Source organism: Xiphophorus hellerii, chromosome 3, assembly GCF_003331165.1.
Source record: "Xiphophorus hellerii strain 12219 chromosome 3, Xiphophorus_hellerii-4.1, whole genome shotgun sequence".
NCBI classification, from domain to species: Eukaryota; Metazoa; Chordata; class Actinopteri; order Cyprinodontiformes; family Poeciliidae; genus Xiphophorus; species Xiphophorus hellerii.
In genome coordinates, this window is record NC_045674.1 from 33,532,246 (window position 1) to 33,559,341 (window position 27,096).

The window sequence follows — 27,096 nt, forward strand, 5'->3', positions numbered from 1 at the left end:
TGCAAGTTGTGAATCAACTGTTGGGCTAATAATTTCACAGAACCTCACATCAAAAAACCCTTTAACAAGAGTTGTTTTGTTAACAGTATGGCACCGCAGCATGTTGCTTCACTTGATTCCTAATTAGACATTCCTTTATCTCACAGGTGTCAAACTCCAGTCCTCAAAGGACACTGTCCTGCAGTTTTTAGATGTGCCACAGGTACAAAACAGAATGAAATGGCTTAATTACCTCCTCCTTGTGTAGATCAGTTCTCCAGAGCTTTAATGACCTAATTATTCTATTCAGGTGATGCAGCAGAGGCACATCTAAAAGTCACAGGACAGCGGCCCTTGAGGACTGGAGTTTGACACCCCTGCTCTATGTAAACAGGCATCTGAAGCAAAGCTATCTTGGTGTTAAATTCACTTGAACCACAAAGGCGTTTGGGATTTAATTTGTCTTAGAAATGAGCCTTTAAATAGGCTCTGCTTTGAGTAGCGTTTAAACTTCACTTGTCCAATAAAACTGATTCTCCAAACTCAAATTGTGTTGACTGCTGCTGAGTACTTTATGGATAGATAGAAACTTGCTGGAAAGGTGTAGCTATGTTCTGTAGTTATGTTTTGTGTGGAAAATCTTGTGTATGATCTCTGCTAAGAACAAAGAGCAAAGACTGGCTGTGTGAAAAGACTTAGAGCTGACAATAAAACCTAGTCCAGATATTATGCATCAATATAAATATGGGATTAGTTGATGTTTCACACATCTTGTTTGGAGTTATAGTTGCTTTCCATTAAATATGGATATGGACTGCAATGAGAATTTGGAGCAGACCATCAAAACACCAGACTGGACATACAACACTTAACCTCTAATTAACTTATCCAAAGCTCTTTCAAATGCATTACTTTCTGATTTCCCTTTTCTATTCATAATAACATGCATTGGTTTTTGTTACTATTCTTGTCCAGTAGGTTACTTTTGTACTATATTCCATCACTTAATTTCCTTAAAAACTGTTAATGGGACCATTTAAGATCTGTAACACTACCTATGATCTAATAGGTGGCGTGGCACCTAAAATCTATGTTTTAAATGTGCAACTTTATTTTCTGTGTGGCAATCAGTGATTAATTTTAATTTATCGCCCAAAACACCACCCAAGAAATCAGTTAGGACAAAGATGCGTTTTTGCAAAAACCAGAGACACGGTTCATTAAAACAAGGTGTGCACATATATATATACAGTATATAACAGTTGTGTTCAAAATAATAGCAGTCCCACATGACTAGCCAGATAAATCACTGGTTTTGTTTGAATTTCTTCTACACTACAAAATATTTTTAGACAGTTTAGCAGAGGTATAGAAAACCAACACACCCAACAGGCATGATGTGCATGGTGCTGATTCTTTGAAACTGAATCATTTACTGAAAGGGATGTGTTCAAAAAAATAGCAGTGCCAAGTTCAGCTAGTGAGGTCATTGATTATGTGGGAAAAAAAGTGTTAGCAGGTGACCCTAAAAGGATAAAGGCAACTGATTTTGCATATGCTGGATGTGCATTTGTCTTTGAAAAACTAAGTAGAAGGGGTCGCTTAAGACACTGTTCAGAAGAAGAGTGTTGTTTGATTAAACCATCAATAAAAGAGGGGAAAACTTATAAAGTACAGAAAATGACAGACTGTTCGTCTGAAATGATATCAAACACTTTAAAATGGTAGCCAAAACCAGAAAGGCAAGGGAGAAAAAGAAAAACTAATAATCAGACAACATCTATGTGAAGCCAAGCTACCAGCAAGAAACCCCACTATGAAAAAAAAAATGCTGCGCTGAAGAGGTTACAACTTGAAAAAGAACATTGACTGGGCTAAAAAAAAAAAAAAGGCATAATATTTTGGGGACTGATGAGAGTAAGACTGTTCTTTTTGGGTCTAAAAAGTAAATTTTTTTCTTTTTGAAAAAAGTAATTAAATATTTCACAGGAAGTCAAGAAATACAATGTTCAAAAAATTGCAGTGTTGATATCTTTCTTTACAAACTCAAAAAGGTACTGTATAAACTTAGAAATGCTGTAAGATTCATCTTTCCTGAGAATCCTAAAATAATATTTAGTTGCATAACCACGGTTTCGATAACTGCTTTACATCTGTGGTCCATGGACTTGACCAACTTCTGGCACCGGTCAGCAGGTTCTGCAGCCCAGTACAGTTGTACTACATTCCACAATTCCTCTGTACTTCTTGGTTTTGCCTCATGAACAGAATTTTTTATGTCAGCCCACAGGTTTTCCATGGGATTGAGGTCCAGAGATTGGGCTGGCCACTCCATTACTTGAATTCAGTTTGTCTGGAACCATGATTTTGCTACTTGCTGAAACATCCATTTCAAGGGCATGTCCTCTTCAGTATACAGCAACATGACTTCTTCCAGTATTTTGTTGTACTCAAACCAAGTACTGATCATAATCTTGCTTAGCAGTTTCACAGCAAATGAACAGACTGAAAAATAAACCAAAAAGAACAAGATATCTATGTAGCACCAGGAGGTTATACATTTTATTGTTTTGCACTCCTAGACACTCAGAGTGCACAAAAAAATCTCTTAAGGAGAAGCCACCGTACCTCTTGTGATTTCTGTCGTGATTCTTTTTAACAAACTAATCATAACAAAAATGCATTTGGGATTTGGCCCCAAACACTCATGCCTAACTATATTTATACCTCTCATCTCACTGAGGTTCATAGAGTTCTTAAGCCAGAATTATGCAGTCTGGATGAAGAACTGTTTGGTATTACAGTTCTTCAAACAGAGCAATGACAGAGTCAACTTTCTTTATGAATACAAAGCATTTAAACACTGTAATAAATCAGTCAAACTCTGGTAGGGACCAATCAGCTTGAAATTTAATCAACATTTTGTCCACTCATACAGCTAGTAAATGTCTTATTTCTCCAGTTCCTCTGTTGGATCCAGTTCCAAGAACATTTTCATGAAAGACTACTACAGGTTTTACCTTATAGTCTCATATCTTAGTTAAGGAATTTCACTAACTGAGATATGGGCTCCAGAGGGAAGAAACATTTATGGACTCCTCAGATTGCTTTAATGCAATATTCCAAACTCTAGAGAAGACTGACTGGTAACAAGGTTCTCTCAAACCAAGGCTTCTACACAGTTAAATATTTATCTTAAAATGACAACCTAACTTTTCCTTTTGTGTAGAAATTTTATTTGTCAACAAGATACCTAAAAACTCTGTGGCAATGATAGGACTGATGAACAAGTCTGTGACTAATTCTGTACAACCCGATTTGTATTTTGCACAAGAAAAGACAAATGTTGCACAACCCATTCTGGCACTACCTCAGCCCAGCCTTTGTCAATCAAAGGACTGTTGTTAGAGTCCTGAAAGGAAGTGGTGACCGTTACCATGGCAGAATGCTTGGGGTTGAGATCATGAGTTTGCTCTGATTTAATGGAAAGAGAACCAAAACTAGGAAGTGTTGTTCTGGTGCCAGAATCTTTCAGCTTTCCTTCAGCCGGTAGAGTCTGAGGAAGAGTTTGGTCTGTAGAACCAGAGGTAATGTCCGACTCCCCATCATTACAAATCAGGTCCCTGAGCAAACGTGGATGAGTGTGTCCTGTCGGTAACCCTTTGACCTGTAGATCAGCATCTCCACTCAATCCATTACTGCTTACGGATTCTGTTGTGGAGCTAGTTGTGGTCAGAGCCGATTTATCAGCACATTTGACCCACTTTGACCACAAGACTAAATCCACCTCAGGTATAACCTTCTCTGACAAACTAACAGAACTATTTCTGACATTGACAAAGCTAAGGTCCTCAATACCAACAGCACTAGCTATTGCACTATGCCCTTCATTATAATTATGTTTTTCCTTGTGGGAGGCACTATAAGCAGCTGGACAACTAACACTGTTACTATGCGGACAACGAGTAGTGATGGCATCTTCAGAAGTGGAAACATTACCAGAAGAACTTTGAGTGCTTGGATTATACTCTATGCCAAAACTATTATTTTCTTGTGTACCTGAAGCATCTGAGCTTTTATAGACAATGGCTAAACTAGACACAGAATTTCTCAAATTTAACCCGTCCTCCCCAACCTGAGCAGTTTCATTGTGTGATCTAGCATCATCTGACATGTGTGTTAGAAGCATTTTCAGCTCACTGTCTTCATTTTTCAGGTTCCTGGCTTTTTTCTCAGTCTGCTCCTCTTCTGCCTTTTCCCGTTCCAGGATCACCACCTGTCTCCATTCTTTTCTGCCAGCAACAGACTCTTTATCTTTAAAACCACTTCTGTCTTGTGGAAAAGTCTGACTATCCTCCACATAGTCTTTACTGATCACTTTTTGATCCAAATACTCTCTTTCCTGAGCTTCAAAAGATCTCTGTCTTGCTGTACTCTCCAACTTTTGATCAACGAGCCAGCCTGAACTTCTGACGTGGTTCTTCACAGCTGTGAGAAAGAGGACAACCAAATAAGGTCAAAGATATAGGGTCATGGGTCTCAATCAATAAATGGTAGAGGAATTATGCAATATCATAAATCATAATTTGCAAACTTACACATGTCTGTGTCGGTGCACACAGAATCACAGCAGGAACACACTGTGGGGGAAGTCAACATTTCTTCCCACCTACATATCAAACAGAAAATTCTGTTCATTAGTATATTTGTTAAGTATATTTTACTCAGTGAAATATGGTGACAAAATACTTTTTCTGAATTTCATTGTGGAAACAATGAACAGACAACATGTCTGCTGCCATGATGTTGCAGCAGACAGATGAATTAACAGGTCATGTCACAAAAAATGTTCTGCTTGGAAACACTAGAGTCAGAGGTTCACATAAATCTTTCAACACAACTTACAAAATTAAAACAGTAACATGACTCCTAGACAGTTTACTCCAATGGTGAATGGCTTGTACATGTATAGTGATTTATCCCAACACCCTTCACACTACAGTCATTCACACACAGTCATACAGTCAATCCTGGTGGCTTGTTTGGGAAGCGAAGCTGTCGTGTACCGGTGCCCTCTGACCAGCAGGCAAGGTGGGTGAAGTGCCCAAGCATACAACAACAGAGGGTGGAGCAGGGCTCGAACCAGCAACCTGCAGATTGCAGGCCAAGCTACCACTGTTGCCACCATCGTCTCACCAATTTCCAAACACCAAGACATTATGAAGCTTAGGCTTAAATTCAAATCGGTAGGCTCTTTACACTTGCTAGCATCATCAAAACTTTCTAATTGCAGCTTATCTCTCCAGGTTGAATTGATAGTGAAAGGCACAGCTTCAACAGATTCTAAATAATTGGGTTCAGTATTTTTTTTGCCTAGCTTCAGTGTTCAAGAGAAGGCTCAAGAACTTCTGATGTTCAGTGCAATACTGTGTTCCCATGCCATACATTAGATCAAGAGACATACTAGAGCAATTTTTAACTATTAGCAAAATTGTCACTGTCAGTATAATAAAAAATTTTAGATTAAATGTCATTTCCTTCAAAGTCACTAACCTGCCAGTAGCCTTGTTGAAGTTACAGGACTTTGCGATGCTTGAAGTGCTCAGACCGACTGACAGTGTACAGTGGAGGTGCTGCACCTGCAGACAATGTGGGTGGAAACAATGAACCTACTCAGGAGAAAAGAAAGCATAGGATTCTCCAAGATCTCTGCTGACTACGCTGCTAGATTCTGTGCAAACATCTACATGTTCCAGATGAGAACAGAAGTCTATGGTACTCATTCAAAGCTTTACAAGTGTAAAAGCATGCTCTTTAGAAATGCAAGTTTAAAGTTTCCAACCATTGATTTCAGAAGGTGTTCCATCAGGAAAAAGGCCATTTTTAATTCCACACGTCTGTGTATACTTAGTGACATTTTCTCCTGCTCCTTTCATTTCCTCAGAATTGACCTGGAGAATCAATACATTAAACAGATTGTGAACCTTACTTGTGAGACTCCTCTAAACAGAAAGGCATCCACTGAGAACTTCACCACACTGCCACCTCCTGACAGGAACTGAGAACTGCTCCCCTCCCTCCTGCTGTCCGTCATGCAACTGCAACGATAAACTAAAATCAGGAAATAGCCAAGCAAATGGCTGTTATGTGTATGTCGGCTGGTTCATACCCGTAATTGGTGATGATATCCACTTTAGGCAAGCTGCTTGGATCTTCAGAACTTGTGGCTTGACAGGAATCAACATAAAGCCTCTCTCCAGCCAACAGAGTTCCCACCTGAGCCAAAAAATAAACTTGCTCTCCCAAATAGAACGTATGACCTGGAGACAGGGGCTCCCACTGGGCTAATACAAACAGAAGACAATTTTCAATTTACAAGTATTTCAGATCATTTGACAGACATATTTCAGCTTAAGTAAACATATTAAATTAGGATTTTTGCACAGACATGTGAATCTGAAAGCTCAGACATCTATTCACCAAAAGAAAGCAAGCAGAAGCAGTTATTCAATTTAGATGTAATCGTACACATTCCGACCAGTAAAAGGGAACAAAATGATATTTACAAAGAGCTGGCAGAGCTAGACTGGACCACAGGCCCAATAGTGGAACCAATAGGAAGAGTTTTAGCCCGTTCTCATTATCCCACAGGGAGTAAAGAGTTCTCGATATTTCCTCCTATAGGCGCTTCACGTTTTTGCCAGTGAGATACATTTAAAGTTTGGAGACAGACTTTATATGTACATTTCAGTAATTAACAAAATCTGCAACTTACTTTAAATTCCTTTCAAAATAATCTCAGAAATCAAAAAACTGAAAGTAAAATTCTGAAGATAAAGATACTCACCATTACAGACAGTAAGGCTGAAAGTTAGTTTACTTTTGATACTCCTCAGAAAAGTTGTGTGTTGGACTTGTGGTCTATAACCAACTTTGTAAGAGTAATGAAACCTGAAGCACAAGAAGATTCATATGATGTCAGAAGGCCAAATGGGAAATAATAAGTAACAAGGTTGTTTAAAAGCAGCTTATTATGCAACAGTCTCTTTAACACATCATAACATGATGTGCACCATGTCCTTGCTTATAACTGGATATTTATTATTGCTACAGTGTTTTGGTTCTTTGTACAAATAAAACTGAGTTCAATTAAAATACTTGTTCTTCATTGAACTGATCATCATTAATCTTGAACTACTTTGTGGTCTGGAAAAGTGTTTTTCCACTTCTGTTTCCTTAATGTAGCTTTTTAATAGCACAACAAAAAATTGTGGATATCAATAATTACCTGTTATAATAGCAGTGGATGGGAAGATTAATTGGAAAAACTCTGATGACATAGCCTTGTGAGGGAGGAGTGTAGTTCAACAGGTAAGAATACACCAGCTGACCACCAGCAACCTGGAAAGAAATTTAAAAAGATCTTAAGATCTTTACACAACACGTTTTATATCCAGTCAACAAAACAAGCAGGAGAAAATGCCACAGAAGAATAGAGGTTTGTGACATGTGGGGTCTTTGGTTTTGAGGAATTTATAATTGTGTAATATTCCAATATTACTTTGAGTTGAAAACTGGAACAACTAATGTGCTAAAGAAACAAATAATCCTTTTAGAAATGGCTTAGAATTCATATCAATTTGATCTGTTGGCAGCTGAAGGAGGAACAGCTTGTCCTGCTCTCTCCCGTCTTCACTGATAACTCTGCCTGAGCTATTTTTAAAGTGACAGTTTTTATAGTTATATTCACATTTTCAACATCATAACTGGATTACTACAAGCCTAAGGACTGGGGGATTTTCTTACTTTTATTTTTACCTTACTTTTCTTCATCTCCCAGTTGAACCAGGACAAAGTGCCTTCGGCCGACCCCAAGGACATTAGCAGTATTATACAATGACTTCAGTCTATAGAAATGAAGATCAAACAGCTGGAGGTGAACTTTGAAATCAACACTAACTGTGGAAATCAGACAACTCTTCCTCAAATCAACGGAGAGGTTGTAAGCCTCGCATCAAGCAGCTCACCCTGGAACGCTCTGGGTGCCAAGCCGAAGCAAAAGTCTCACACTGCAGATCCGATGAGGCGACTGACAGGGAGAACCCCTCACCTGGACGAATCAGCGTGGCCGGCTCTGAGCCGAAACCCACCCTCAACCTCAACACCTGCTCCACCAAAGAAAAACAAACAAGCAGCTGCAACCAAAACGGTTCCACCGACCCCGCTCCCAAGGACAGAGCGACCAGCCCGAGCCTCAAAATATTCCGACTCTGTGGGAATCCCACTGAAAAACAGATTTTCTGTACTCCAGCCTGAGCCTCTGAGTGAAACCTCGCCTTCAAATATCAACAATGAGGCAAGACCATCACATCCACCCCCTAAAGACAAAGCGGCTACCAGGAAAACGAAAGGTATGCCAAAAGTGCTTATTGTTGGAGATGAGGCAGTAAATGGAATCAGTCACGTTTGCAATCCCAAGAAAACGAGAGTGATTTTGTTTCCTGGTGACACTGTATCTGATTTAATTCGTAAAGTTCTTTCGCTGACCACTGATCAGCCAGATATTGAGTCCTTAGTTGTGCATGTTGGAGCCAACGATCTGGCAAAGCAGAAATCTGAGATTCTGAAAAAGGACTTTAATATTCTTCTGAAAACTATGGGAGCGTTGAAAATGAAGTTATTTCTCAGTGGTCCAATTCCATCACCTCAATGGGGAGACGAAAAACACTCCAGGCTGGACATGATAAACAAATGGCTGATTAAAAGCTGCTCTGCCAGCTCAGTGACCTTCATCAATAACCTCTGGATCTATTGGCAGCGCTTTCACCTTTTTGGAAGAAGCGGACGCAATCTTAATAAACATGGGATAAAGCTACTCACTGCAAACCTTTTTCATTTCATCAACAAGGACAGCAATGTGATCATCGCTTCAGAAGAACAGGCTCAAGGATTTCTGACTAGGAAGAAACCTTATCAGGAACATAAACAAGCTGATACGACATCGACTGGAGACGGAGCGACTGGTTCCCTTCCTCCTTCCCCCCTCCCTCTCTGCTCACCCACTAATTCACAGGATTCACAAGATACACATGAAGAAATGTCTTCTGGACCAGAGTTTCTTAAATTTACAGATGGAATGAATCAACAGGTTTTACTTGGGACGTCTCTCCTTAGCGCTCACATAGCAGACCTCACTTCATTTAAGCCACCTGACTCTAACTTCCCAGAGGATCCATCACTCTGCATTTCTGAGGTCTGAGGCCGGGGTCCAGATTTTATCTTTACACCCGTCTTACTCCAGAATGTGTCTGGCCCCCCGGCACTGCAGAACTGGACATTACCTGTCCGGATCACTACTAGAAAATTTACAAGAAACAGAAACATAAAATACAGCTGTTTTAATTCAAACATCAGACTGTTCCCTTGCCTAAAGGAACCTCAGACTGAAGAACTCTTGGCCTCCAAGTCACTTAAACTACACTGCTCAAAAAAATAAAGGGAACACTCAAATAACACATCCTAGATAGATAGATAGATAGATAGATAGATAGATAGATAGATAGATAGATAGATAGATAGATAGATAGATAGATAGATAGATAGATAGATAGATAGATAGATAGAATTTATTGTCATTGAACAGGATTCAACGAAATTTCTATTGCAACTCCCGTGCAAAAAGTCAAATATATACAATAAATAAAATAAACAAACACACAATAATACTAAAGGCACTCAACCACACCAAAGAAGTAGCAGCAGGTCCAATTATGGCAAAGTACAGATGATGTGACAGTGCAAAGTGCAGAACAATATGGCTGTGTGGGGGTGGGGGATATGTATGTGTGACTGCGAGGTTATGATATGTGTGGGAGGGGGGGGGGGGGGGGGGGGGGGGCAGGGACTAATGGCTCTGACGGCTGTGGGGAAGAAACTGTTTCTCAGTCTATTTGTTGTAGTCCGTATATTCCTGTACCGCTTGCCTGATGGCAGCGGCACAAACAGTCTGTGGCCCGGGTGGCTGGAATCCATGGCTATGGATCCAGCTTTCTTCTTGACCCGGTCTGTGTAAATGGAGTCCAGGTCTGGGAGGGGGCATCCCACAATGCCTTGTGCTGTTCTCACCACCCGTGTCAGTTGTTTCCTCTCCAGTGCTGTGCAGCTACCATACCACACAGTCATGTTGAGGCAGAGGATGCTCTCGATCGTCAAATGAAAGAAATATTCTCATTGAATACTTTGTTCTGTACAAAGTTGAATGTGCTGACAACAAAATCACACAAAAATCATCAATGGAAATCAAATTTATTAACCAATGGAGGCCTGGATTTGGAGCCACACACAAAATTAAAGTGAAATAACACTACACGCTGATCCAACTTTAATGTAATGTCCTTAAAACAAGTCAAAATGAGGCTCAGTATTGTGTGTGGCCTCCACGTGCCTGTATGACCTCCCTACAACGCCTGGGCATGCTCCTGATGAGGTGGCGGATGGTCTCCTGAGGGATCTCCTCCCAGACCTGGACTAAAGCATCCGCCAACTCCTGGACAGTCTGTGGTGCAACGTGACGTTGGTGGATGGAGCGAGACATGATGTTCCAGATGTGCTCAATCGGATTCAGGTCTGGGGAACGGGCTGGCCAGTCCATAGCTTCAATGCCTTCATCTTGCAGGAACTGCTGACACACTCCAGCCACATGAGGTCTAGCATTGTCCTGCATTAGGAGGAACCCAGGGCCAACCGCACCAGCATATGGTCTCACAAGGGGTCTGAGGATCTCTTCTCGGTACCTAATGGCAGTCAGGCTACCTCTGGTGAGCACATGGAGGGCTGTGCGGCCCTCCAAAGAAATGCCACCCCACACCATTACTGACCCACTGCCAAACCGGTCATGCTGAAGGATGTTGCAGGCAGCAGACTGCTCTCCACGGCGTCTCCAGACTCTGTCACGTCTGTCACATGTGCTCAGTGTGAACCTGCTTTCATCTGTGAAGAGCACAAGGCGCCAGTGGCGAATTTGCCAATCCTGGTGTTCTCTGGCAAATGCCATGCGTCCTGCACGGTGTTGGGCTGTGAGCACAACCCCCATCTGTGGACATCGGGCCCTCATACCATCCTCGTGGAGTCGGTTTCTAACCGTTTGTGCAGACACATGCACATTTGTGGCCTGCTGGAGGTCATTTTGCAGGGCTCTGGCAGTGCTCCTCCTGTTCCTTCTTGCACAAAGGCAGAGGTAGCGGTCCTGCTGCTGGGTTGTTGCCCTCCTACGGCCTCCTCCACGTCTCCTGGTGTACTGGCCTGTCTCCTGGTAGCGCCTCCAGCCTCTGGACACTACGCTGACAGACACAGCAAACCTTCTTGCCACAGCTCGCATTGATGTGCCATCCTGGATGAGCTGCACTACCTGAGCCACTTGTGTGGGTTGTGGAGTCCGTCTCATGCTACCACGAGTGTGAAAGCACCACCAACATTCAAAACTGACCAAAACATCAGCCAGACAGCATAGGTACTGAGAAGTGGTCTGTGGTCCCAACTGCAGAACCACTCCTTTATTGAGTGTGTCTTGCTAATTGCCAATAATTTCCACCTGTTTATTCCATTTGCACAACAGCAGGTGAAATTGATTGTCAATCAGTGTTGCTTCCTAAGTGGACAGTTTGATTTCACAGAAGTTTGATTTACTTGGAGTTATATTGTGTTGTTTAAGTGTTCCCTTTATTTTTTTGAGCAGTGTAGCTCTTTTAAATACAAGATCTCTCTGTGCTAAAGCTCTATTAATTAATGATTTCATCACTGAGCATAATATCGATGTTATGTTTCTGATAGAGACATGGTTGAATGATAATAATGAATCGCTCGTACTAATTGAATCTGCGCCTCCTAACTACAATTTCTTCAGTGAGAATAGAAAACATAAAAAAGGAAGAGGCGTGGCTTCAATATTTAAAAATACCATAAATTGTAGTAAAATCGCTTTGGGTCACTTCACCTCTTTTGACTATCTTGGAATTGAGGTTAAAGGCCACAAACGAACTTTGACAGTAACTCTATACAAAACTCCAACTTTTGTGGAAAATTTCTTTACTGACTTGAATGAATTTCTATCTCTTATACACTGCCTGGCCAAAAAAAAAAGTCGCCACCAAAAAATGGTCACACTCTCTAATATTTTGTTGGACCGCCTTTAGCTTTGATTACAGCCCGCATTCGCTGTGGCATTGTTTCAATAAGCTTCTGCAGTGTCACAAGATTTATTTCCATCCAGTGTTGCATTAATCTTTAACCAAGATCTTGTATTGATGATGGGAGAGTCTGACCACTGCGCAAAGCCTTCTCCAGCACATCCCAAAGATTCTCAATGGGGTTAAGGTCTGGACTCTGTGGTGGCCAATCCATGTGTGAAAAAGATGTCTCATGCTCCCTGAACCACTCTTTCACAATGTGAGCCCGATGAATCCTGGCATTGTCATCTTGGAATATGCCCGTTCCATTTGGGAAGACAAAATCCATTGATGGAATAACCTGGTCATTCAGTATATTCAGGTAGTCAGCTGACCTCATTCTTTGGGCACACAATGTTGCTGAACCTAGACCTGACCAACTGCAGCAACCCCAGATCATAGCACTGCCCCCACAGGCTTGTACAGTAGGCACTAGGCATGATGGGTGCATCACTTCACCTGCCTCTCTTCTTACCCTGATGAGCCCATCACTCTGGAACAGGGTAAATCTGGACTCATCAGACCACATGACCCTCTTCCATTCCTCCAGAGTCCAATCTTTATGCTGCCTAGCAAACTGAAGCCTTTTTTTCTGGTTAGCCTTACTGATTAGAGGTTTTCTTACGGGTACACAGCTGTTCAATCCCAACCCCTTGAGTTCCCTTCGCATTGTGCGTGTGGAAATGCTTTTGCGTTCACAATTAAACATACTCCTGAGTTCTGCTGTTGTTTTTCTTCGATTTGATTTGACCAAACGTGTAAGTAATCGCCGATCACGATCATTCAGGATTTTTTTCCGACCACATTTCTTCCTGGAAGACGATGGTTCCCCACCATCCTTCCAGTTTTTAATGATGCGTTGGACAGTTCTTAACCCAATTCTAGTAGTTTCTGCAATCTCCTTAGATGTTTTCTCTGCTTGATGCATGCCAATGATTTGATCCTTCTTAAACAGACTAACGTCTTTTCCACGACCACAGGATGTGTCTTTTGCCATGGTTGTTTAAGAAATGAGGAGTTACTCATTGCATCAGCTGGGGTTAAATAACTTGTTGCCAGCTGAAAGATAATCGCCTATGCAGTACTTATCCAATAGGAGGCTTGTACCTATTTGCTTAGTTAAATCCAGGTGGCGACTTTTTTTTTGGCCAGGCAGTGTATGTATTGATTATGATTGTTTAATAATTGTCAGTGATTTCAACATTCATGTTGACAACCCCCAAGACAGAGGGGCAAAAAAGCTCGCTAATATTTTAGAGACTTTTGGTCTAACACAACATGTCAAACAAGCAACACACACTCAAGGACACACACTGGACCTGGTTATCAGTAAGGATGTAAATATTTCCAATCTCTCTGTAACTGATGTCGCCCTGTCGCATCACTTCCTGTTATCTTTGAAAGTTCTTTATCTTTTAACCCACTTGGACAAACAGCAACCATCACAAAACGTTCTCTCACTGGAAACACAGCAGAAACTTTTAATCAAATCTACTCTTCTTCCTCACCCTTAAGCTGTAATGATGTAGATAAGTTGGTAAATGATTTTCAGTCTAAAGTTTCAGATATTATTGATTCAATTGCCCCAATTAAAATGAAGGTTGTGTCTGGTAAAAAGAAATCTCCATGGAGAAATACACAAACAGTTAGATCTGCAAGACAACTCTGCCGTAGGGCAGAACGAAAATGGCGTAAAACTCAACTCCACGTTCATTGTGACATCTATAAAGAAAGACTATGTTACTATCATTTAACACTAAAACATGCAAGAGAGGCTTTCTTTGCAGATGTCATCAACAAAAACATTAACAATGCTCCAGCTTTATTTGCAACAGTTGACAGAATCACAAACCCTCCTGTGATGTTACCGCCTGAATTCCAATGTATTGCTGCTTGCAACCAGTTTTCCAGCTTCTTTTCAGAGAAAATTCAAAAAATCAGAGGATTAATCTGCACATCCACTATAAAGTCAGTACCAATGCTGTGCCCAAACAAAAGAAATACAGGAAAAATGACCCAATTTCAACTACTTAATTATAAAACCCTACAGGAAATTATAAGTCAACTAAGCTCCAGTTCCTGCTGCCTGGATGTTTTACCCTCACATTTCTTTAAGAAAGTCCTGCCTGTTATTGCTGCTGATCTGATCCAAATAGTAAACTCATCGCTCTCATCAGGCGTTTTCCCCCAGGCTTTGAAAACAGCAGTAATCAAACCACTTATAAAAAAGAACAATCTGGACAAATCACTAATGCAGAATTACAGGCCGACCTCTGACCTCTGATTCATCAGCAAAGTTATTGAAAAAGCTGTGTGTAAACAATTAACTAGCTTCCTAACCATAACCAACCTCTTTGACTCCTTCCAGTCTGGTTTTCGTGCTCACCATAGCACAGAGACCGCCCTTGTAAAAGTGTTCAATGACATCCATATAAATACGGACTGTGGGAGAACCACAGTGCTGGTTCTGTTGGACCTCAGTGAAGCTTTCGACACTGTTGACCATGACATATTACTGAATCGACTGGAGAGTTGGGTCGGACTCTCCGGTCCAGTGCTTAACTGGTTTGAATCCTACATAAAGAACAGGGATTTCTTTGTTTCAATTGAAAACATTTCATCAAAGAGGTCAAAGGTCACATGTGGGGTACCCCAAGGTTCAATCCTAGGACCCCTTTTATTCAATATTTATATGCTCCCACTAACTCAGGTTATAACAGGAAATAATATTAGCTACCATAACTATGCAGATGACACACAGCTCTACATTATGATGTCACCAGGTGACTCAGAGCCCATCCAATCACTGAACAGATGCTTAGAACAGATAAATGTGTGGATGTGCCTAAACTTTCTCCAGCTGAACAGAAACAAAACTGAAGTTATTATTTTTGGACCTAAAGAGGAACGATCTAGAGTTATAGATATAGAGCTATAGATCTAGAGTCATAGATCTAGAGTCAATGCACAGCTTCAGTTATTACAACTGAAAACCAGCGATCAGGCCAGAAACCTGGGAGTAGTGATGGACTCTGACCTGAACCTCCAGAGCCACATAAAGACAGTTACAAAGTCGGCCTTCTATCACCTGAAGAACATTTCCAGGATTAAAGGACTAATGTCTCAGCAAGATCTAGAGAAACTCATCCATGCGTTCATCTTCAGTCGTATTGATTATTGCAACAGCGTCTTCACAGGTCTGTCCAACAAATCAATCAAACAGCTGCAGCTGATCCAGAATGCTGCTGCTGGTGTTCTCACTAAAACCAGGAAGATAGAGCACATAACACCAGTTTTAAAGTCCCTACACTGGCTCCCTGTAGCTCAAAGAATAGACTTTAAAATACTGTTGTTAGTTTATAAATCACTGAACGGCTTAGCACCACAATACATTAAAGATCTGCTGTTGTTGTATCAACCTTCCAGACCTCTCAGGTCTTCTGGTTCTGGTCTGCTCTGCATCCCCAGAACCAGAACCAAACGAGGAGAAGCAGCTTTCAGCATCTATGCACCACAAATTTGGAACAAACTTCCAGAAAACTGTAAAACAGCTGAAACACTGACGTCTTTTAAATCTCAACTAAAAACCCACCTGTTTAGAATTGTATTTGAAATGTAATCAATTACAAATTTATTGATGGAACTTGACTTAATGATTGATTCTATATTGCATTGTGTTTCTGTGTTTGTAATGATGTAAAGCACTTTGAAATGCCTTGCTGCTGAAATGTACTATACAAATAAAATTTGATTTGATCAATGCAACCATAGAACTGCAAGCTGACATGTAGCTCATTTAAGTGTATCTTAGTGTCTTGGGTAAGTAATCTTTAAGTAATCAATTCAAAGAGTGAAACTTGCACATTCATTATCCCGACATTTTAATTTTGTGCTTTAGACTGAAAACAATTTATTAGGCCAAGTGAAAAGGATTTCATGTAAGCTGGTCTATATAATTATGGAAAGAAATGTGGTCAATTTTTCAACAGAAAATCAAAGACGGTCACAACAGTGAGCAGAAGATGGAAAAGGTTATTGCTTAGGAAGCCGTCTGTTCAGAGCCATCCAATCCAAACATGTCAATAAAATGCTTAGTGGAAGAAAAAAGTGTGATTGGAAAGGATGCACAGGCAATAAGCCACCCTTTGTGTAACACAACCTATTCAAGAGTTTGATGGAGTTTTACCAGATGTGTACCGCAGCTGCAGTCAGTGTTTCAATGACTTCTAGAAACGTTTCCAGTACATGAACTAAAATTGGTGCATTCCTTGTTTAAAGCCACTCTTAAACCAGAGACAGCATCAATAGTGTCTAAGAAACAGCTAACAAGCTCTTCAGGTTGTTCTAGAAAAACAAGACTATTATAGAATGCTCCATTAAGATGGAAATCAATGCCCCAGACTCTGCAGCAGAGTGGAGAGGTTTAAAATCCAGGTTACTTTAGGTCCACTACAAAGTTTTTGCAGGATTTGGAGAACAACGTGACCTGCAGGCTGTCATTTCACCAACTCCAAATTCAGAACTGTGCAGTTTATGCTTCACTCTGCTGACAAATGTTATTTTCAAGCAGGACCTGAAACCTGCCAAATGAACCAGTAGCTGATTTAATGACCATAGTATCACAGGGTCAGCAAACACAAAGTTCATTGAGAGAATTTTGTCTACAATCAGACGTTGCAGTCAGCATTTCAGTCACCTTTTTACTCAAGAATGTTTAGGCTGACTACTTTTTGCTTCAACTTGAGCAAATAATGAAGTAATGCTATTTACTTCATTATATGAAGTACTTTATGTGTACTGAGCCCTCTGCTCTTCACTCAGTCCACCACAGTAGCACCCTAGTTAAATTTGCAGATGACACAGCTGTAGCAGGTCTCATCTCAGCGGGGATGAATCTGCCTGCAGGATCGAGGTGGAGCGAGTCAGCGTGGTGCACATTTAATAACTTGATCCTCAACACAGCCAACACTAAGGAGTTCATAGTGGATTTTAGGAGAAGTGAGGGAGACAATCTCAATAAGCTAGAAGAAGTAGTCTACTAGGAGCAGATGGGTGTGCAGAGCTGGAAATAGACGGAGAAGTTTCTTTTCTGACAGTCAAAATGAAATCAGTGGAGGTTGGCAAGGTTTACATGTTCAACAGGGTAAGAGGAGCGACTGTTCAGACACGATCTGTGTCCAGCCAAAATCTGTTTTTTGTTGGGGGGGGGGGGGTTGATCTCACCTTTCACTTAAAATGGTCTGTTTGGAAGTTACTTTAAAGATGGTCAAGTCTCAAGGTGAACTTAATATTTAAGTTGCTGCAGCATTTTCTGTTAATCAGCTTTGAGGACTAGGTAACTGAATACAGAATCCTAGTGCCAGGGGTTAGTACGAACAAATGTTTAAGTAGTATGAGCTTTCTGTTTTCATGACTTTTGAGCATGCCCTTACAGTTTTTTTTCCCAAAATATTTTTATTAGAATTTTCTGTTATACAAACATCCAAAAAAAACATGGAAAAAAAATAGACAAAAATTAAGTGCATTCCCTCCCTCAACCCCATAAAAATAACCTCAGGGCTCACTCTATCTGCACAAAAAGAAAAGAAAAATTAAGCTTACATGTCACAGTGTTTGACAAGATGTAGGAAGGGATATCAAATATCTTTAAAGTCTTGAAGCTTTCCTTTTGTTATACAAGTCAGTTTTTCCGTTGCCATGTTGTTGTTCAATAGCTTGATCCATTCATTTGTCTTTGGTCTTTCTGTGTTCCTCCACTTCAGAGAAATCATGTTTAGCCTGCAAGAGGCAAAGAAGCTTCTTTCTCTTTGTAGTTCCTTTAAAGCCATCAGGAGAAATGTGCAGAAAGCAAAGTTTACTGTCCATTGGAACATCCTGCTCAATCAAACGAGAGATGAACATGATAACCTCCTTCCAGAAAGTTTGAAGCTCCATTTCCACATAAAATGGAAATGAGTACTCTTATCTATATTACCTTTAACATACTGTACACATCAGGAATATTTTAATTGAAATGGTGAAGTTTTACAGCAGTGATATACACTCTAAATAACCATTTGTATTGTAGTAATTTAAACCTTGTGTTAATATTTTGTGTTTGTGATAATAGACATGAGTTATTCCATTCATTCTCAGGGACTTCCGTTTGTAGATCAGTTTTTTATGCTGGTAAATATGAGAATATTTTCTTCCAGTGCTAAAAGAAAAACATAAAATTTGGAAAACAGGCCTCTACTCTGATGATGGTGAATGGCTATATCCTCTATGGTAGAAAGTGGAGGTTCAGCGGTAGATTTCAGTTAGTCAGTAACAAAGCTTCTACTCTATAAGTACTAAAAAAAGTGCTTTTGGGGCAGACTGTATTTATTTACCAGTTGGTCAAAGGACATCAAAACTACTTCACTATAAAGGTCCCCTATTTTATTTAAGTCATATTATAAACCCTGTGGTTTATCTTGGACGCCTCATCTAAGCCCATATGGGAATGATGCCAAACTGATGTTGTGTTTTTGAGAAAAGGATTTTTGGTGTTTTTTAACTTGGTTAAAATTATGTTATGTTTAAGACCTCTGGTGTTAAATAAATACATTTACAAAATTACATTAGACCTAGTTCATTATTGTGTGTGGAGCCTGTTGACAAACTTGAATTTAGTTAAAATAGGAAAAAATTGTTGAATTAAAAACATTAGTTGGTGGAAAGCAAATTTTAGTTGTTAAAATTACATCATTTGCTTATATTTAGTGAACAAATGCAAAATAAGTTCACTAAATGAGCGTTTGATTTGTCAGACTAACAAAGTCTAGTTAGTTCAACTAATTTCTCTTTTGTCAATCTGAAGTGATTTGATGTAGTTGGGTTAATTCTTTAATTTTATCTTAGATAAACATAAGGTTATAATGTCAGATTACTATATCGTTTTTGCTTTCACCTGAAATACAATTATGTGGAACCTGTGAAATAAAAAAAATGTTAAAAAACTAGTGTTAGGTCAGAGATGAATTTCTTTGAGCGTAAACAAGGACATGCAGGGTTTGGTGGAATCACTTTCTCTAGTATTTTTCCTCTTTCACAAACATAGCAGTTCACAGTAAGATGAACGTTCTAACCTGAACTTGTCCGCCACACTCCAGCAGTCCGTACTGGAAGTACAAGTACCGGGATGTCACTTCGCTCGGCGTGCACGAGCCTATCCGGAACAGGGATGGCACGCTCCAGGCACGCAGCAGGAAGCGGTCCACGCGGACTGAAACTTTCTCTGTGCCGCACCAAGCCTCCACAGCGTGAGCCACCTGATCCGGGATGCTCTTATGTTGCCGCAGCGGGGGGACGAGCAGCCCGGCCAGCCCGGCGGGCAGAGGCCCTCCGTACGGAGCTGGTCGGAACAGCTCCGGTGGAACCAGCGGCATCGATGCGTGCAGGAAAACTGGCAGGCGGTAGGAGGAAGGGATGGGGACGCTGTTCATAGCAGGCATCATCTCCTCTGACGACGTCGGATGCAGAACCGGGCCTCCAAGTGTGACATGAAACAGCCTCCAGAGAAGCCAGAGAAAAGCCGACATGACCAGCCAACGGGAAGAGCAAAGCCGGAGAGGAGTGGAACCCAGCAGGAAAACCCGTGGATCTGATGTCACAGCTCACCTGCCAGCTTCATTATCACACCTGCTGCAGGCTGATTGGCTCTGCTCTACAGAGCTGTCTCCCCTACCTGTTGGGAAGATTTGGTTTTCTTCTTCTTCTCGCATTCTATTGGTGGTTGGGAAGAAACGTAAGATTTGATTTTCAATCTGTTTGTTCCCTTTAAATGAATAAACTTTGACTAAGTAATTTATATTTGTAGCAGAGATAGCCTAAATAATAAATTAGAAGGTCTGGGGATGCAAAAGGCTATTTCCTGAAAGCAGAAGTAGATGAAAAATAAAAATCAAGCATTGTCTCAAAATAATCACGGAACCGAGATGCTGATTACTAACCACTAACGTCATGGTGACGTCATGTCTGACAATAATGTAAAGTATTCAAAGTAAGTCATTAAAAAAACGCATCTTGACGTTTGGGAAGAAGCCCTAAAACATAAATACCTTCAGTGGCCAGTTCTTCTACAAAGAAGAAGACAAATTACTTAACAGATGAGAAACTAACAGCTCCTCAAACTATGTTTTATTATGCATGGTTTTATTCCTGAATCCTTAATGAATGTTCTTCTACTTCCTGTGATTAAAAACAAAGCTGGTAAAATTGGCAGCTCTGATAACTATAGACCTATAGCCCTAGCTAGTACACTGTCTAAAGTCTTTGAACTAATTCTTTTGCCAAAATTTGCAAAGATAGTTATGTCCACTGACAATCAATTTGGGTTCATGTCCAAACATGGCACTGATATGTGTATATATGGCCTAAAAGAATTACTGAAAAATTATAACAGCAAAAATTCTACAGTTTTTCTGTGCTTTTTAGACGACACTAAGGCTTTTGATCGTGTAAATCATAGAAAACTATTTTTAAAATTGTGCCAAGCTGGTGTTCCTAAGTATATAGTAAGATGTCTGTCCTATTGGTATGCTAATCAAACTATGCAGGTGAAATGGGACAACTGTGTGTCTGCATCCTTTCATGTCAGCAATGGAGTCAGACAAGGAAGCATTTTATCTCCTATGTTGTTTAATTTTTATATGAATGACCTCTCTAAGCAGCTAAACCTATGTAGAACTGGCTGCATGGTTGGTGATACTATTATTAATCATTTAATGTATGCTGATGACATAGTGGTTTTTAGTCTAAGTTCAGCTGGTCTTCAGGAGCTGCTTAATGTCTGTTCACCGTATGGTGAATTACTTGATGTAAAATTCAATCCATCAAAAAGTATCATCTTGATCTGTCACACTAAGGAGGACAAAAATAGAGTATTTCCAAATTTCAAACTGTCTGGGATTTTATTGAATGTCTCAAATGAAGTAAAATATCTTGGCCATGTGTTGACAGACCATCTGTCTGATGATGAGGACATTTACCGTCAGGTTCGAATGTTATACACTCAGGCAAATATCCTTAAGTTTGGATTCTGCTCTGATGAAGTGAAACTGAACTTGTTTAGGTCATATTGTACATCACTGTATACTGCACATTTGTGGTGCAATTTTAAAAAGATCGGTGGGTTTTATTTTGCATATGAATTGAAATAAATACGGTTTTGACACCTTTATTGAGTCATATGAGTCGAACATTTTACAGTCTGAGGTTCTCCGCTTTTTCTTTTAACACCATAATAGCTTAACGCATGAGAAAATAGAGGCCCATTATGTAGAACATTTTATATCACCATTAACTTTCCAGTCTATTAATACAGGAGAGGATACATTTTAATTTCTGAACCTGCCATTATCTGCATCCCCTGTCTATTGTCCTATTGATATGAAACTTATACCACTAGCTCATAGAACAGGTGTGATTATGTAGAAAAGCTTACATCTTTCTTAACTCTCTATTTGTCTGAGTTAGCAGGGGAGGCATATTTTGGCACAGCATATTATTAACCTGCCAATATTTGCATGCCCTGTTTTTCAGTTCAAAAGGTGTACAAAAGTATACCGATCGCTCAGAGGATATGTGTCATTATGTAGAAAGTTCCATATAACACATTACCATCCAATATTTTCACACTGCAGGGCTTACATTTTCTGGCAAGGGACATTTGGAGGCTGCTGAAGACCTTCCTCATCTGGCGCCACTGGATATTTGAGGTTATGTATTCGTTATGTCACAACAAAGGGTAACAGCAAAAACTGTTCATTTTTTGCTGTTCATAAAGAACCCACTTTACTCAACTCTAACTCTTAAGTAATACACATTTATCAATCTGTGTCTGCTGGGCTTCTTGGCACAATGTTGGTGGTACCACTTGTTGCAGCTTTTGTAGGCAATCTGAAAATTACGTACATCATGGGGAAGTTGCACTTCACTCAACTGCTTTCACAATAAACATTTACCAAGAAAAGAGAAGCATAGTGTTATTCATTACCAAATCTGAATTACAGTTAGTTTCTCTGATTATAGGCTTTCTCATTTTATCACAACTCATCTGTTGTAACGTTTCAGTAATGAATTGTAAAGCTTAGTAACAGGATATGCATTTTTGCTAGATGAGAGAAAAAGAAAAAGATCCATTGTACAGTTTTTATTTCATTTCTGTGCAAATATTTATTAGAAAGCAGAATAATCCAAAACAGTTCAAAAATCACAGTTGAACTTTTCCTCTCAGCATGCCTCAGGTTTCCAGGAAAATGTTTAAGAAGTCTTCTGTGGCACCTTGATTGTCACCTGAAACAAGCAGAACATTTCATCTTTCACTCGTCCTGTAGCCTGGAAAACACCAGCCCCTTGTTCTACGCTTTGCTTCATGCAGAGGCTCCAGGCCGACGGCTGGAGGTGAAACCATTAGAACTGATTTTACCCAATCTTAATTGGCCATGACTTATGTAAAGCAACAGCTCAACTATGAGCTCTACAAGTTGTTTGAGTGCATGTCAAATTGTTCTCTATAAAATATTGCTCTGGTCATACATTGCTTCAGTAATGTTAAATGCATCCTTGTTTTATTGCATTTTAGTGGTGATCTGCTGCTCCAGAAAGCAAGACTCAGGCTTTGTTTTGAGGCTGTCAGTCTGTAAACATGAATTAAAAGATTTGAAAGAATAATTTTTAGTAAGATCTTCTAAACTCCTTGGCCTGATGATGTGGCAACTTCTGTGTAGACTAACAGAGAGATGGGCAGAACCAGTGCCAAGCAATGGTCAGTGGAGTTAAAGGATTAGTATTATGTACACTGGCTAAAAAATCATTAAAAAAAAGTTCCCACCAAAGAAAAAGGTCAGACAGTAATATTTTGTTGAACTGCCTTTAGCTTTGATAACGGCACACACTTGCTGGGACATTGTTTTGATAAGCTTTGCAATGTCACAAGATTTATTTGCATCCAGTGTTGTATTCATTTTTCACCAAGACCTTACATTGATGATGGTAGGGTCTGACCACTGTGCAAAGAGTTCTCCAGCACATCCCAAAGATTCTCTGGCCAAACAATGTCTGAAAATTATGTCTCGCACTCCCTGAACCTCTTTTTCAATCCAAGCCTGTTGAATCCTGGCATTTTGATTCAATGTCATCTTGTGATATCACCGTTCCATCAAGGAAGAAGAAATCCATTGATGAAATAACCTGGCCATTCAGTATATTCAGATAGCCATCTGAACTCAGTCTGAACACATACTGTTGCTGACCCCAGACATGACTAACTACAGCAACCCAAGACTACAGCACTGCCCCCACAGGCTTGTACATTGGCCACTAGGCATGATGGGTAATCATTTCACCTGCCTCTCTGCTTACCCAGATGCACCCATCACTCTGGAACAAGGTAAATCTGGAGCAACAGAAAAGGTCACGTGGTTTGAGTCCAGAGTTGAATCTTTATGCTCCCTAGCAAATTGAGGCCTTTTTGTCAGGTTAGCCTCAACGATTTGTGGTTTTCTTAAGGATACACAGCTGTTCAGTTCCAATCCCTTGAGTTCTTTACATTGTGCATGTGAAAATGCTCTTTCACTATTAAACATAGCCCAGAGTTCTACTCTATTTTTCCTTCAATTTGATTTCAAACGTTTAAGTGATTACAAATCACAACCATACAGGATATTTTTCCGGCCACATTTCTTCCTCAAAGACGATTGGTCCCCACTATCCTTCCAGTTTTTGCAATCTCCTTAAAACAGATTGACATCATTTCCATGACCATGGGATGCGTCTTTCAACATTTTACCTTTTGTTTTGATAAAAGTATTTAGTTACATTTGAAATCATATCCACGACCCTGCTGGACCCGAGTTTACCTTTCAGAAAGAATAATTGATTCTGATGTTATAAAGTTGGATGTTTAATCAGGTTCATGTGAACATTTAGTTTCACTTTCCTTTGAAATTCCTCCTCAAGTAGATTCCATGTTTGTTACTTGACTTGTTTAATCATCAAAAATATATCAGTGTGGTTATTAATATTTTCTTAGTGACTATATCCTGTATAATCAGTTTTTATTGGTACTCTAAGAATGAAGACTGAAAGAATGACCCTTCAGATAGACTTGTTAGATCAAGTATTTGTATTAATAAGACTAAGATTTTTATTTCTCAGGTAGCTGATGAATTGCTACAGTTAATGGTTCACCATTTATAAGTCTATAAATTCTCTACCTGTTGGTCAACCTGTTGCTTCATTTCTAAGACTCCTCCCCCCCGCACCTTGTCTGCTCCAACCACTGCCAGGCCAATTCAGACTTGATGCAGTCATTGTTAGCTTTCAGGATGTGAGGCGCATGTTTGGGTAATTACCGTTTTAACTTCTGTGTAGGCTTCCAGTCCATACTCTCCCAACTCTCTGCCATTACCTGAGGCTTTGTAGCCTCCAAATGGAGCCTGGGAAGCAAACACGTTGTAACAGTTTATCCTGCAGAGAAAGAGGGAAACAAAAGTCATTTTAGATGCACAATACACACAGAGCAGTAGTAAAGTAATTCCACCCTTTTTCACCTACATTTAGTAGCAAGTTGAAGGAATTTCTGAGGCGCTCCATTTTACAATGTATTTTTTGTTTGCCAAAATATGTTAGCATGTACCGGTGCATTCAGACTGAGCTCTGGACTTTGACTGGGCTATTGAAATTTATTTGCCTGACATCAAAGACTTGCTGTGTTTGGTGTCATTGTTCTGTTGATGACCAAGTTCACCTGGACGGCCTCCCACTGGACAAGTTATCAAAAACATTTGGTGTTTTATAGTTGATCTCTGAACCTATAAATGGACTATCATCCCAAACTGATGACCAACACAAACTATTTGTCTACATTTAATACGGTTTCCCTTTCATGTCGTATCACTAAAGATTAAAACATAAATGAGATTTTACAGCAACACCTGCTTTCCACTGTAATAACAACAGAATCATTAAGAAAAACCTGATGAAATAGTGCTGGACAAAAGTTATGGGGCCTGTAACTTAATATTTTGTTGATCAACCTTTGGAGATAATCCCTGCAATTAAAGGATTTCTGTAACCGTCAATGAGACTTCTGTACCTGTCCACAGATATTCTGGTCCAATCTTGGTGGACAAACTCATGTCACCATTTCAGGTTTGAAGGGTGAGTTCTCCAGGCGAGAGTAAAATGTTCTTCTCTTGATCTGCTTCATTTTTGCGTCTGTGAACATAGAGCTGATGTGCCTTGCCAAGAAGCTCCAGTTTTGTCTGATCTGTCTCATGGACATTTTCCCAGAAGCTTTGTGGTTTGTCAACATGTATTGTGGAAAATTTCACCCTCACTTTTTTATACGTTGTTTTCCTCCTTGGTCATCTGCCATGACCTTTACTTTGGCTCAAACAATGATGGAAAACCTGATGTATGCGATCTTACTCTAACGTACCTTGACCTTGGAGTTCACCTTTAATTTCTTTGAAAGTTGTTCTGGGCTCTTTGGTCACCATTCATTTCATCCTTCTCTTCAGTTTTCCTCTCACAACCAGGGAGGCTAGCAACAGTCTAGTGGCCCTGTAACTTCTGAATAATCTCTGCAGCTGTAGTCAGAAGAGCATCAAGCTGCTTGGAGACGCTCCGATAGTCATTACCTTTAACAAGCTGCTCTATGATTATCTTTCTAATCTCCTAGGACAGCCCTCTCCCTTACTGCCTGTGGTCCATGTTCAGTGTGGAACACACCATGTCACCAAACAGCGGACGGACAACTGATCACCATTTAAATAGGTCGACTGACTGATTATAACCTAGAAAACACTGGGAATGCTTAGTGGTCACGCCTTAGTTTAACATGTCTCTGTGGTCTAATCATTCTCAATGTTTTCCAGAGGTACCATCATTTTTGTCCATTATATTTTTTTTTAATGAACCACAAATCAAAACCAACGTCTGAATATCACTGGTTCATTTTCAGTACATTTTATTTCATTGCCTTTTGTCAGTTTAGTTATTTCAGTGACTTTTGTGGGTTTTTAATTCATTAACAGAGGCACCAACAACTTTGTCTACATATAAACCACACTTTGTAGCCAGCCTTCCTTTTGATTTATACAATTTTTTTCTAAATATAGTTCACACTATCTGATTGGCAACAACTTCATGTCCCCCACCAAGCAAATTAAATTAAGGTTGGCTTAGATCAGGGGTGCCCAAAGTGGGTCCTGGAGGGCCGGCATCCTGAACGTTTTAGTTCTCTCCTTCATTTAACACGCCTGGATCAAATGATGGCTCGTTAGAAGGCCCAAGAAGAACACTGACCTGCTGAAAAGGTTGTTGGTACTACCAGGGAGAGAACTAAAACATGCAGGATGCCGGCCCTTGAGGACCGACTCTGGGCACCCCTAGCTTAGATAAATCTTCAGAAAAGGCCCACATACCAGACTGTGCCAGCCCGGAGCCCACTGGACACATAGTTCGCTTTGTCAATGTCAGTTGTGAAAACTGAAGCTGCAAGTCCATATTTGGTGTCGTTGGCTCTGGTTATAACCTCCTCCAGTGTTTTAAATTTAAAGATCTGCATCACTGGACCAAAAATCTAGAAAAAAACCCAGAAAAATAGAAGTAAATGTTCACCCAGGCAAAGTAAATCATAACATAGCCTCAATGAGCTATGTGGGTGTGGATGGATAATGCTTAACATTGTGGGGGGGGAAAAACTTCAGTAAAACATCCCATAATCCTGCACTGCATTATGATCCCATCAAACTTATACCACATGACTAACCCAACCAACCCACTTCCCCCTCCTGAAACACATATCCAAACAGGAACAAGATGGAAATAAACATTGGTTAATGTTGGCCCAGTTTTAATTAGT

The 27,096-nt window shown here is 40.1% G+C and overlaps 2 protein-coding genes across 4 annotated transcripts in view; both read right to left on the reverse strand.

The window, feature by feature from the left end:
• Nucleotides 1-2,867: 2,867 nt before the first annotated feature.
• Nucleotides 2,868-20,335, reverse strand: LOC116717075 (uncharacterized). The gene is made up of 8 exons (XM_032558154.1): nucleotides 19,313-20,335; nucleotides 7,268-7,380; nucleotides 6,827-6,930; nucleotides 6,149-6,323; nucleotides 5,969-6,077; nucleotides 5,533-5,618; nucleotides 4,578-4,648; nucleotides 2,868-4,467 (listed from the first exon to the last, which is right to left on the reverse strand). The coding sequence occupies exons 1-8, from the start codon at nucleotides 19,763-19,765 to the stop codon at nucleotides 3,278-3,280; spliced, it is 2,301 nt and encodes a 766-aa protein (XP_032414045.1). The 5' UTR covers nucleotides 19,766-20,335; the 3' UTR covers nucleotides 2,868-3,277.
• A 2,027-nt stretch (nucleotides 20,336-22,362) lies between these two features.
• The window catches only part of LOC116717076 (aldehyde dehydrogenase, mitochondrial-like), a 35,639-nt gene continuing 30,905 nt past the window's right edge, over nucleotides 22,363-27,096 (reverse strand). Inside the window, exons 11-13 of one of the 3 annotated variants that reach the window (XM_032558155.1) lie at nucleotides 26,657-26,814; nucleotides 24,581-24,695; nucleotides 22,363-22,520 (exon numbers count right to left, since the gene is read on the reverse strand). In XM_032558155.1, coding sequence (XP_032414046.1) covers nucleotides 22,488-22,520; nucleotides 24,581-24,695; nucleotides 26,657-26,814 — 306 coding nt within the window. In that variant the 3' untranslated portion in view covers nucleotides 22,363-22,487. Of the gene's footprint in view, nucleotides 22,521-24,576; nucleotides 24,696-26,656; nucleotides 26,815-27,096 lie in introns of those variants that run through there. The other 2 variants (XR_004338684.1, XM_032558156.1) reach the window with 2 other exon arrangements.